This window comes from Lepidochelys olivacea, assembly GCF_965140295.1.
Source record: "Lepidochelys olivacea isolate rLepOli2 genome assembly, chromosome: 14".
Lineage (NCBI taxonomy): Eukaryota > Metazoa > Chordata > Testudines > Cheloniidae > Lepidochelys > Lepidochelys olivacea.
The window spans coordinates 3,094,500-3,107,095 of NC_140424.1; the positions used below are offsets into that span (position 1 = coordinate 3,094,500).

The 12,596-nt window shown below is 64.9% G+C and overlaps 1 protein-coding gene across 5 annotated transcripts in view; it reads left to right on the forward strand.

Annotated features, from left to right (window-relative positions):
- BAHCC1 (BAH domain and coiled-coil containing 1) overlaps positions 1 to 12,596 on the forward strand; it is an 88,766-nt gene that overhangs the window by 38,551 nt on the left and 37,619 nt on the right. For 4 of the 5 annotated variants that reach the window (XM_084648357.1, XM_084648359.1, XM_084648356.1 and 1 more), the window contains exon 3: positions 10,044 to 10,223. In XM_084648357.1, the coding sequence (XP_084504483.1) occupies positions 10,044 to 10,223 (180 nt within the window). The remainder of the gene's footprint in view (positions 1 to 10,043; positions 10,224 to 12,596) is intronic. The other variant, XM_084648358.1, reaches the window with a different exon arrangement.

The window sequence follows — 12,596 nt, forward strand, 5'->3', positions numbered from 1 at the left end:
GCAGAGAGTGGAGGCTGTGACTGAGATGGGGGGATGGGATGCACAGCCCCAGCCCTGTGTGAGGAGAGGGCCTGAATTGGGGCCTGCTGGCAGCCTGAACAGACAGGCCGAGTGTTGCACAGGCCATGGACTGAGGTCCTCTCTTGAGCCAGCTTTGCCCGTCCACCAAGGGGCCCAGCTTGACCCAAAGGGGTGGCTGGTTACTGCCCATCAGGGGATGGTTGGGGTGGGCAGCTGTGCCCCGGGTCTGATTGGGGCCCCCAGCCTCTTGTAAGACCTTGTAGGGTTTGCTAGTGTCCCTGGTGCTGCAGGATGCTCTAGGCCAGGGGTTCTCAAACTGGGAGTTGCGAGGTTATTACGTGGGGAGTTGCGAGCTGTCAGCCTCCACCCCAAACCCTGCTTTACCCTGAAACCAGGCTCAGCCCTAGCTCTGGACACTCTCTCCCATGTCCACGCCAGGAACTCACTGCCTTGGAAGGCGCAAACCCCTGCCCCTGGTGCCTAACCCTGGTGGGTCCCACCCTCCTGGGTCTCCCCTTGTGATGAAGTGGGACTGTTCTTAATGTTTCCTCTGAATAGTGTGGGGGTGCCTCAGTTTCCTCTGTGCAGTTCTTAAGTATCTAGGTGGTGGGGTAAGCGTATATGATCATTGCAGAGCCCTGGAGGGCAGGGGTGTGCAGGGGTCTGGACACAGAGAATGACCGACACCCTGTTTCCTGGCAACTGATGGCCTGGGCCCTTCCCCCCTGCAAGGTGAGAGCTAAAGGGTTGGAGAACAAAGGAATCCGGTGACCTCCTGGCCGGGGAAAGGGACAAAGCCCAGAGGAGGAGGGGCTGGAGGGAGTTTCAGTTTGGGGCTGGCTTGGACATGGAGTGAAGTGCCCCCTTAAATGGACCCAGCTGAGGGGTCCGGTTCTCTGCACCTACAAGCTCTGTGTTAGACCATGTTCCTGTCGTTTAATAAACCTTCTGTTTTACTGGCTGGCTGAGAGTCACGTCTGACTGCGGAGTTGGGGGGCAGGACCCTCTGGCTTCCCCAGGACCCCGCCTGGGCGGACTGGCTGTGGGAAGCGCACGGAGGGGCAGAGGAGGCTGAATGCTCCGAGGTCAGACCCAGGAAGGTGGAAGCCGGGTGAGCTGTGTGTCCCGCAGACCGGCTGCTCCCAGAAAGGAGACTTCCCCAGAGTCCTGCCTGGCTTCATGGGGAGCAGTTCCAGAGCATCGCCCAGGGACTCCGTGACACCCCTCTGGGTTGCTGGTGGTTCCCTCCTGCTCTCCACCCCTCTGAGCACCTGACCCACCTTCTGTGGAATGGTGGGTTTGGGGGTGGGTGACTAGGGTGAGGGGCTGGGCCGGTTCAGTGGGTGGCACCTGCCAGTTTGGGGGCAAGGCCAAGTGCTTCTTGTGGATCTCAGCTGGGGAGGGACTGGCAGGCGAGAGGCTGGGGCAGCCTAGCCCTCCCCCGATGCTTTGGGACCCCACCAGAGCAAGCCCTGCTCTCGGGTGGTAGGAGGAGAGAGCCCCACCCCAGTTGGCCCCATAGTACGCTAATGGAAAGCACATGGGGTTGCAGGGCTCTCCCAGGGCTCTCGGCCAGCTGCCTCATTCCCAAGCACTTTCCCTGCCAGGGAGAGGAGCTACGGGGCGGGGGGTCGGCTCGGCCTGGGCCTGGCTCGCTGGGTGGTGTGCAGGAAGGGAGGGTCAGTGCCCATGGGGGGTGCCCTGCACTACCTGGCTCCCTGCTTCCAGCTGAGATGGGCTGGAATAGTCACGCAGCGGACATGGGAACAGCTTGCCCCTCTGCAGCCATCACCAGCCCCGGGCATGCCCGTCTGCAGGGGGCTGCTTCCCCATCCATCCACACAGCCTTCCCGCTACTCACCCTCGCTGCCGGGGGCTGGGCCCAGCTGTGACTGCGTATGGGATGGCAGTGATGTGGGAGGAGAGGGCTCCTGGCGGGTCTCACCCAGGGTCAGAGCATGCGGGCAGCAGCTCCCGGGGGGTATAGAGTGACCCCAGACTGTGGGGTGCTGCCTTGCAGCCAGGCTGGGGCCAGGCACTCTCCAAGGGGAGGACAGACCTGGTGGGTTGCTGCTGAGACAGGCAGCGGGTCCCCTACCCCGCCCAGCGCTGGGAGCAGCCAGCCCTGAGCGGCTCCTGGATAACGCACCTGCAAATGGCCTGGATCTGCCCCGGCTTGCCCTCGTCTGGGCACATTGGCTGGCTCAGGCACCTGACGGGGTGGGAATGGCGCCATCAGGGCCTGATGGGCGGGGAGGAGCTGGGGGGAGCCTGAGGCCCATCTGGGGAGACATCCAAGCCTCTGCTGGGGTCTCAGTCCCAACCACTAGGCTCCTCAGTCACCGCCCTGCCTAGGGTGAGGCCGCCGGGCGGATGGGGCCCCCAGCAGGGGTCTGGAGGCCTGTTGGCCGAACTTCGTGTGATCCGGCCCTGGCTAGGGGCTTTGGTCTGCTGGGCTCCCTGGGCCTTCTCCCTTAGGGAGAAGGGCCTGAGCTGGGCAGAGTGGGTGCTCCTCCCTCGAGTCTCTCTCGTCCTCTGGGCCATGCTCTGGCTGGTCTCAGCGCCCCTCGCAGGTACCAGGACCCCCCAGTAGCTGATACCCGGAGCCTGGCAGTGAGAGCAACAGCCTGGGAGTGGGGGAATGGGGCTTGGGGAGCAGCCCCGCCCCTGTGGCTCTCCATCTCTGTCCATGTGTCTCTGCAGCAGGCAGGCTTGGAACAGACGGACACGGACTGAGCAGGAGGGCTGGCGATCAGCTGGCTGGGGGGGGGTGCTCCTCCATATTGCTGGTGTCACAGGGGTGGATAAAAGGGGCTGTTATGTGGGCACTGGGTGCTGCTCAGCCCGCCTTGTGGACTCCCTCCAGCCCCTGGGGGAGACCTTCTCCATTCCAGGGGCAGGGAGTGGGTTTGGGGGCAGGCAGGGAGCTGGGGGATCTCGTCACGGGGAAGCCTCTCTTGAGCTGTGCTGGATTAAGGCCAACTCATGGGAGCCGGTGCGTGCAGGGTTGGGAGCTGCTCTGAATTCAAATCCAGCCTCTTCTCTCAAGGGAAAATGACTCGTTTTAGCCCCCATTCTCCACATCAAAAAAACCAACTCATCCCTGGTGACTTTGGTGCAACAGAGAATGGGGGCTGTGGGTTGGGATTGAGGGGCTCTGGCAGAGCTGGAGTGGGGGGGGGGAGCCCAGGGCTGGGCTAGCAGGGGGCTGCGGGTCGGGATTGAGGGGCTCCGGCAGAGCTGGGGAGGTAGCAGGGAAGATGCTTTGGCTCTGGTGAGTGCTGTTTCCATGAGCGCATGGGTCCCCCAGCCTGTCAGCCCCCCGTTCCCCCCGGAGCAGGCCCAGTACTTGCCCAGCAGCCCCCGGACATGCTGGTGGTGGGAGGACTCACTGGCCAGCCCTGTGCAGTCAGTAGCCATGCGGGGGTGTGGCCCTCCCCCTGCTCCAGGCTGCAGGTGCCCCCCCCCGTCCCTGCCCCTGCCCTGCAGAAGCCCCCAAGGGCCAGCGTAGCTGTGGTGTGGATCCAGCAGCCAGTGAGAACTGGCTGCAGGCTGGGTGGGAGAGCTGGAGCCAGGCCCCGGCCGTGGGAAGGACACATCCTCCCCGCTGTTCTGGGGCTTTCCCCTAAGGATCCAGGAGTTCTGGAGAGGATACCCCGGCCAGCTGCAATCCGGTGCTGGGATGGGAACTCATCAGCCAGCAGTGTGAAGGGGTAGGGGGCTGTGACAGCCTCGCCCCCTGCCCGGCTGCTGCCCTGTGCCCCGCTGGCCTGGCGAGATGGGAGCAGCACGGCCCCCCGCTACCCCCCTCTCGGTTCTCCTGGGGCTCTGAGTGTGGACAGGAGATTTAAGGTGGATTTTTTTTTACCATCACCTTTGAGCTGGGGAAAGTATTTAAGGTGGAAATGTTTGTTTCCTGCTGCTCTGTGGGGTTTGACCTTCCCAGGATTTGGTTGTACATTGAGGTTGGTCCGTCCATTCCCCCGCTCTCTGTCTGTCTGTCCTGTGCTCTGCCCACTCCTGCTGCTGGCCTGGCCCATCTGTAAGCGCGCAGCACGCCCCGAATACAGCAGGCACCAGGAAAGTGCCGCTTTGGCAGCTCAGCAGAACTCGTTTCTCTGGACCGCGCCAGGGGCTCCCTCTTCCCGCCCGGGGCCGCGCCGGGGGCTCCCTCTCACCTGGGGCTCTCTCCCTGCCAGGAGCTCCCTCTCCGCGCCCGGGGCTCCCTCTCCCCGCCAGGGGCTCCCTCTCCTCGCCCGGGGCCGCGCCGGGGGCTCCCTCTCCTAGCCCGGGGCTCCCTCTCCCGCCTGGGGCCGTGCCTGGAGCTCCCTCTCCCCTCCCGGGGCCGTGCCTGGGGCTCTCTCCGGCCTGGGGCTCCCTCTCCCCGCCCGGGGCTCCCTCTCCTCGCCCGGGGCCGCGCCGGGGGCTCCCTCTCACCTCCCGGGGCCGTGCCTGGGGCTCTCTCCGGCCTGGGGCTCCCTCTCCCCGTCAGGGGCTCCCTCTCCTCGCCCGGGGCCGCGCCGGGGGCTCCCTCTCACCTGGGGCTCTCTCCCTGCCAGGAGCTCCCTCTCCGCGCCCGGGGCTCCCTCTCCCTGCCAGGGGCTCCCTCTCCTAGCCCGGGGCCCCTTCTTCCCGCCCGGGGCCGTGCCTGGGGCTCTCTCCGGCCTGGGGCTCCCTCTCCCCGCCCGGGGCTCCCTCTCCCGCCTGGGGCCGTGCCTGGAGCTCCCTCTCCCCTCCCGGGGCCGTGCCTGGGGCTCTCTCCGGCCTGGGGCTCCCTCTCCTCGCCTGGGGCTCCCTCTCCTCGCCCGGGGCCGCACTGGGGGCTCCCTCTCCCCACCCGGGGCTCCCTCTCCCCGCCCGGGGCCGTGCCTGGGGCTCTCTCCGGCCTGGGGCTCCCTCTCCTCGCCTGGGGCTCCCTCTCCTCGCCCGGGGCCGCACCGGGGGCTCCCTCTCCCTGCCCGGGGCCGTGCCTGGGGCTCTCTCCGGCCTGGACCTCCCTCTCCCCGCCCGGGGGCTCTCTCTGACGGTTCTGGTTTCTTTGATGGGTTGATAGTGTTGCTCTGCAGAGCGGGGCCGGGGCTGGGAATGGGGGAAAGGTGGGTGCGTCTCCTCAGCCCTTGGCAGGGCTGTGGGAGCAGAGCTCTGGCGGGGCGGGCGGGAGCGGGGGGGTTGCTCGGGAGTGTGTGAAAGGAGGGGGGTGGGAACCTGGCGCAGGCCTGGCCGCGCGGCTCGGCAGCCAGACCCGGAGCCTGGGGAGCAGAGCTGGTGCCAGCGGCCTGTGAGTCAGCTGGTCGGAAACGTGGGGGGGAGTGTGAGAGCGGCCGGGGGGGCCCTGTTCTCAGGGAGCCCCGAGCCAGCCAGCGCAGAGCCTGGGTCGCTTTGCCGCCTGCTTCCCAGCTTCCAGAGCAAGCTGGGCCTGGAACCTCGGCCGGCCCTGCCCAGCACATGGCAGCTCTGGCCCCCTGCCCAGCTCCTCCCGCTGCCCGGCCCCGATGCTCCCTGGGGGGAGCCGGGGTAAATCCCCCCCCACCCACACACTGAGGAGCTAGACTGGGGGGAAAGTTAGACTCTGAACCTGGCTCAGCCGATCAGGTTACTCCGTTAGAGAACCCTTGTTCGCCCCGGGCCGCGGCTCAGGGCATCAGCTTGATGCGTCGGCCCCTCTCTGCTCCTGCCCTGGGATGCCACAGCCCCCTCTCCCCCACCCCGGGATGCCACTTCCTCTCACTCCACCCCGGGATGCCGTGCCCCCCCTCACACCCCCAGGATGCCACACACCCCTCTCATCCCCACCACGGGATGCCGCGCCCCCCTCTCACCCTGCCCCCCAGGATGCTGCGCCCTTCTCTCATCCCCCCCAGGACGTCATGACCCCCTCTCCTCTCACCCCCCTCTGCTCCCACCCCAGGACACCATGCCCCTCCTCTCCTCCTGCCTGGGATATCATGCCCCCCTTCATCCCCCAATCTAGGACACTGCACCCCCTCTCCACCCACCCCAGGATGCTGCACCCCTCTCTCATCTCCCCCCCAGGACCCTGCTCCCCCCTCTGCTCCCACCCTGGGATGCTGCACCCCCCTCTCCTATCACCCCAGGTCATGGTGCCCCTCCCCCCTCCAGTGTGAGCTCCATGGGGCAGGGCACCCCAGGCTGAAGTGGTACACGACAGGGTGGGGGTGGCCCTGCCTGCCTGGCACCTGCTCTAGAGAGGGGGCACATCCGGTTCTGGGGGGCCAGGCTGGCACCTCTACCCCGAGCGCAGAGCACTCCCCCTCCCCTCTCGGTGACTCAGTGATTCCTGGGTTTGGAATCCAGCCCCTTGCTGCTTCTCCTGAGCTGTCTGCTTGCCCGGGCCCTATAATGCGGCCTGGCTCCTGGCTGGAGCCACGGATGCATGGAAACACTTTGCCTCATCGCATCTGATTTAAATCAAGTTCAGAGTGCTTCTAACCAGGCTGGGCTTGCCAGGGTATGGTGGGCTCATGGGGGCTTGCCTAGCACTCGGGGGGGGGGCGGGGAGCGCCTGCGGGCAGCGTGTGTTCGGGGGTGGTTTGCCAGGGCTCAATGAGTGCTGGGGGTGCAGCTGTTTGCGGGGAGAGCTGGGGGGCCGAGGATGGGAGAGACTGACCCCACGTCCTGCCAATGTGTCCATTAGAACTGTCCTCTGTCTTGAGCCATGAAGAGCCGTGGTGGGGCTTTGCTGGGGATAGGCCGAGGGGCAGATGGGGTGACATGGGAAGATGTTTGCAGAACAAGAGCATGTTGGAGCTGGGAAGGGGTGGGGAGTGAAATGGAGGGTGAGGCAGAGACCCAGGGCTGGGAGCATCAGCCGAGCTCCATCTTTTCATTAGCTGAGATCTCCTCTCCCATGGTCTGTCTCCTCCACTTCCACTTCTTGGCTTCCAGCCCACCCATCCTAGCCCCTTGGCCTCCCCCTCCCACGGTGAGCTGGCATGGGGTGCTCTTGGCCCGCAACGCTTCTCTTCCTTTGCTGGCACAGAGCGTGGGGCTGGGAAGGGGGAGCGAACGCCAGAATCTCCGACCCCAAATGGAGCAGGGAAAGTCATTGTCTGGCTCTGTGATGGCAGGAGACTAGGAAATGGTTTGGCGGGCGTGGCGGGGTCCCAGCCAGAGCCAGGGGGCCGCCAGCCACTCCGGGACGGTTCGGGTGAAAATCAGGAGCCAGTGACATTTAATTGTAAAAGGCTGGGAGTCTGGAAACACCCCACCCCTGCTGGCTGCTTCCCCGGCCCAGCCAACCCCTGTGTGAAGCCACGGCCTACGGGCCGGAGCCCTGGCTAACAGAGAAGTGAGCAGGCCCAGCACTGGGGGATGCAGGTCGGGTCTGAGGGCTATAGGCCTAGCTGGGGGGGCCTGGATGTGGGGGGCAGGGGAGGAGGGAGATTCCCAGGAGGGGGGAAATCCTGAGGGGGTGCCCAAATGCTCCAAGCTGGCACCGTGGGCTGGGGGGGCTGGAGAACTGGGAGCTGAGCCGGGCCCTGCCAGCTGGGGACAGAGGGCTGAGCTGGGAGCGGCCGTGCTGTTGAGCCATAGGGGGCAGCTGCCTGGTGAGGTCGCTGGGGCTGGTGAGTGCCGAGGACTCGGCAGCGCCAGCCCCTTCTGCGCCCACATATATGGCCCCTGCCAGGCTGGGGGGTGGCTTCCAGGGTTCGCGGCAGGTTTGGCCCCCCGCCCTGGGGGCTGGGACAGAGCTGGGCTGGCTGTAGGCGCAGGGGAGCCTACAGCCAGTCTATCCCTGCCTCATTGCAGCTGTGGGTGGGCGCTCCTTGGCAAAGCGGGTCGAGCCCCCCATCGCCTGTGGGGGCTGAATGCTGCTCTGGGGAGCAGGTGGGGGCGTGGGTCCTGCCTTGAGGCCATCACCTGCCCCATGGTTGCCAGTGCAGGCTCTGGGGTCCTGGGCTCCCAGCTCCCTCGCTTGGGGTCTGGCCTCCACTTGTTCCCAGGGCCCCCTGCTCCTCTGGGAATCCCCCATCGCTGCCTGTGGGAGGGCCCAGGCTCCCTGTTCTCAGAGCTGCAGCCTGGAAAATCCTTCTCCTCCTTGGAGCTGGGCCCTGGCATCCCGGCCCCGCTGGCTGCTCGGCTGCCCCGGAGACGCGCACTGAGCAGTGGCCCGGGCGCCCGCCCCCAGCACAGCTGCTGGGCGCGGCCTCGCCCCGCCTGCTCTGCGGTGCCCAGCCCCAGCCCCTGGCTCTGCGAGCGGGAAGGCTGGGGCGAGCGTAACCACATCCCGACACTCATCCCCGAGGCATCCTGGGGATTAGCTCCGGAGCGTGGGCTGGCTTAGAGAGCAGAGCTCACTTCCTCCCCGTGTGGGCGTCTGGCCAGGCCCCGCCGGGCTTCCCATCAGGGAATGACCCGCTCCTCAGCCGCACCCCCGGCTGCAAACACATGTGCTGGGGCGGGGAGAGGACCGGGGCCAGCCTGCCCGGCCCTTGGTTACCGGCTGCGATGTTTCCAACATGATCTCACAGGCCGGTCTTCCACGCTCGTCTCCTCCTCCAGCCTGCACCTCCCCAGCCCCAGCCGCTCCCCAGCACCGCTGCTCTCCCGCCCCTCCGGGGGCCTGCAGGCTGGGGAGTGTTGGACCTAGCCCCCTGCCCCCGTTGCTGGTCCGGGTGAGCACCTGGCATGGGGTGTGTTGTCCCTGCTGGGGGGTTGGGGCTGCCAGCCCCTGGCCAGGCCCTGAGGTGTGGGGGCTGTGTGTGGTACAGAAGACAACTGCCTGCTGTTGGGTGGGTGTGGCAGGGCTTGGAGGGGCGCTGAGCCTGCTCCCTGCCCCACCCCAACCATACCTGGTGTCTCACAGGCTGGGGGCCGGTGGGGCTGGACACCTGCTCTGCCCTGGGGTGCTGCCAGCTCCTAATCCAGAGCCGGACGCAGGAGGGCCTGGATGGGGCTGCACTCCTGTGCACACAGGCTGCCCCGCGGCCCACGCACGCTCGCGCCCCGGCTGACGCCCGCCTACGCAGCCTCTCCACCTTCGGTGCTGGGCCCAGCCCCTGGAAGCGCCGGCGCTGGGCTGCTCCTCGAGGCCACTGACTGCAGCACCTGTTGCCCGACATGCACAGGCATGAAGGGGGGTGCCGAGCTGTCCTGCTGCCCCAGTGGCACCTGCCCTTCGGAGCCCGTGGCAGCGTGAGCAGGGCCCGGAGCTGGGAGCCTCAGGGACGTTCCCTGTGCGTGGCCAGGCGGCTGGGCCCCCACACCCTTTGGCAGCTGCCTGGGGAGCGAGGTGGGGGGGTTGTACTGAGTGAAGGGCGCATCGCTCCCTGGACAGCCCTGCCGGCCTCCGTGACGACACGCGTGTGTGGCTCCTGGGCTGGGGGAGGGGAGCTGGGCTGGGCGGGGCACCGTGGAGGGAGTCCCGTTGGGGTTGCCTGGGGGAGACGGGGGGAGACCAGCAGGGGCTCCCTGCCCAACAGCTCCGTGGTCCTGCTGAGGGGAGACGGAGCTGCCTGCTCCCCCCCGATCAGCATGAGCAGCGGGGTGCCCTCTGCCATGGGCGGGCACACAGAGAGGCACTGTCGGCTCCTTAGAACCACCGAGATGGACAGCCCTAGCCATGTGCACGTGCCAGAACCGGCAGGTGAATGCGGCCCCACAAGTGCCCGCAGACATGTACGTGGAAACGCTCATGTGCCCTGCACGCCTCTGCCAGCTGGTGCACACACCCAAATGCCTCCGCGTGAGAGATGAGCCCTCGCCCCGGGCTCAGAGTGCAAATCGGAAGGGGCAGATTTCCTTGCGTTTCCCCGATGGCCCTGCGGCTCCACATGGCCTCCTTGGTGGGGGTGGCCCTCAGGGACTTCATGGAGCCGAGGGTGAACCTCCCAACAGACGTGGGTGTGAGTGGGTGTGTGCATGCCCGGGCATGTGGGCACTCATTTTCTGGGGGAGCGTGAATGGGTCAGAGCACGTGGGTGCCCGGGTGCTGCTGTGTGGGTGCCCACGCAGAAGACCCTGGCCCCGGCGGAGCTGATGGTCCTTTGTTGTGTTTACAGCAGGGAGTGGATTGATGGGGAACACGCCCGCCTCGTCCTTCATGGGCAGCTTCCTCACCAGCAGCCTGGGCTCGGCCGCCCCCACGCATCCCACGGGCCCCGCCTCGTCCCCCTCGGAGCCGGCCTACCGGGGCCCACACTCTGGCACCTCCCAGATCTGGTTCTCACACTCCCACGAAGGTAAGGGCTCGGCGGCCCAGAGCGCCACGGGTGAACTGGGGAGGGAGCAGGGCACGGGAGACAGTGGGGACATAGGGAGCAGCAGCAGCCATCCAGCCTCGACTCATTGCTCCTCCTGGCATACCACAGGGATTTGGCCAGTGAACCAATGGCAGCGAGGTGCCTGCCCGCCCTCAGGCCACGTGTCCCCAGATGTGCCAGGTGCATCCTGCTTCCCAGGGCCACGTGTCCCCAGATGTGCCAGGCGCATCCTGCTTCCCAGGGCCACGTGTCCCCAGATGTGCCAGGTGCATCCTGCTTCCCAGGGCCACGTGTCCCCAGATGTGCCAGGTGCGTCCTGCTGCCTAGGGCCCACGTGTCCCCAGATGTGTCAGGCGCATCCTGCTGCCCAGGGCCACATGTCCCCACATGTACACACATGTACACACTCAGACGTCTCTAAGACCTTTGACTTGGTACCACACAACATTTTGATTAAAACACTAGAATGAGATAAAATTACCCTGCACACATGAAATGGACTAAAAACTGGCTAACTGGTAGATCTCAAAATGTACCTGCAAGTGGGGAATCACCATTGAGCGGGTGTGTTACAGTGGGTCCCGCAGGGATCAGTTCTTGGCTCTACACTAGTTAACATCTTTATCAATGACCTGGAAGAAAACATAAAATCATCCCTGATGAATTTACCGATGACAGAAACATGGGGAAGTGGGAAATAATGCAGAGGCCAGGTCACTGGTACAGAGCGATCAGCATCACCTGGTAACCTGGGCGCAAGCAAACAGTGGGTATTTTAATACAGCTACATGTCACTACACGTCTGGGAACAGAACGCTGGCCATGCTACCAGGCTGGGGGGCTCTGACCTGGGGAGCAGCAACTCTGTAGAAGATTTGGGTGGGGTGGGGAGATGGAATTCAGCTGAACGTGAGCTCCCGGTGCAACACTGGCCAAAAGCGCCGATGGGATCGTGGGATGCACAACGGGAATTTGGAGGAGGAGCAGAGAGGTTATGTCACTGCTGTTCCGGGTCCTGGTCTGACCGCTGCTGGGATCCTGTGTCCAGTTCTGGTGCCACAATTCAGGAGGGATGTGGATAAATCTGAGACGGGTCAGAGAAGAGCCACGAGAATGATCAAAGGGTTAGAAAAGCTGCCTTGTCGTGACAGACTCAAGGAGATCAGTCTATTTAGCTTAACAATGGGACGTCCAGGGGGGACTGAATCCCAGTCTGGAAGTACCGACCTGGGGAACTTTGATAATTGGCTCTTCAGTCTAGCAGAGGAAGGTCTCACCCCATCCAGTGGCTGGACGCTGAAGCTAGACACAGTCAGCCTGGGAATAAGGCAGACATTTTTAATGATGAGAATAACTAACTACTGGAGTAATTTCCCCAAGGGGGCCTGGTAGATTCACCATCACGGGCAATTTTGCAATGAAGGCTGGATGTTTGCTAAAAGCTCTGCCCTAGGGATTGTTGTGGGGCAGGTCTCTGAGTCTGGCCTGCGTTATCCAGGAAGTCAGACGAGGTGATTGCAACGGTCCCGTCTGGCCTTGGAATCTATAAATCTGTGTCCTGGTGGCCCCCCAGCTGTGCATCCCCAAAAGTGCCAGCCACCCACATGGCTCCGCGTCCCCAGATGTGCCGGCTGCCCCCAGGGTCATGTGTCCCCAGATGTGCCAGGTATGTCTTTCTGCCCGGCTGGCTGTGTGGCCCTGCCCCTCGGTTGGGTTAGCTGTGCCTTAGGAGAAGGGCGAGGGTGACTTTACTGGCCCCAGCCGGGTGCTTTTGGTAACCCCATCTCTGGTTACCATCCCAGGGGATGAGCACGTCCGGCGGGGCAGGGTGGCACCGAAGGGGTTAAAGCTTTGGAGACGCTGGCTCTCGGCACGGTTGGCATGCAGAGAGGTCATTGCAGTTGGCAGCGTGAGTGAGCGGTGGGCTCTGTGCTACTGGCACCTGACTGCACTGTAATGCGACGGTTCCTGCAAATCGAGTGTTTAGAGAGGCGATGAGGTGTGTGTGTGGGAGGGCGGGGCTCTCTGCAGCCCTCTCGCCCTCCTGGGGCCTGTGTGTCTCTGGCTGGGGGCTTGGCGTGACGGGGCTTGGAGGGGCATGATGCTCAGGGACCTGACTGCTCAGGACTGAAAAGTGTTAGAGAGAACTGAGGGGGGGTGGGCAGGGGAGCCCAGTACAGCTGTGCCATGCCACGCCTTGCGCGCCTTCCCCAGCTTCCCCTGCCCCAGACAGTGCCTGACACTGCCAGCTCCCACCATGGCTTGTGTGATGTGCACAAACAGGGACTGGGCTGAGGCCAGTCTGACTCATGCCACTTGTGACCATTGGGATGTGGAATCTGCTTTGCCAGC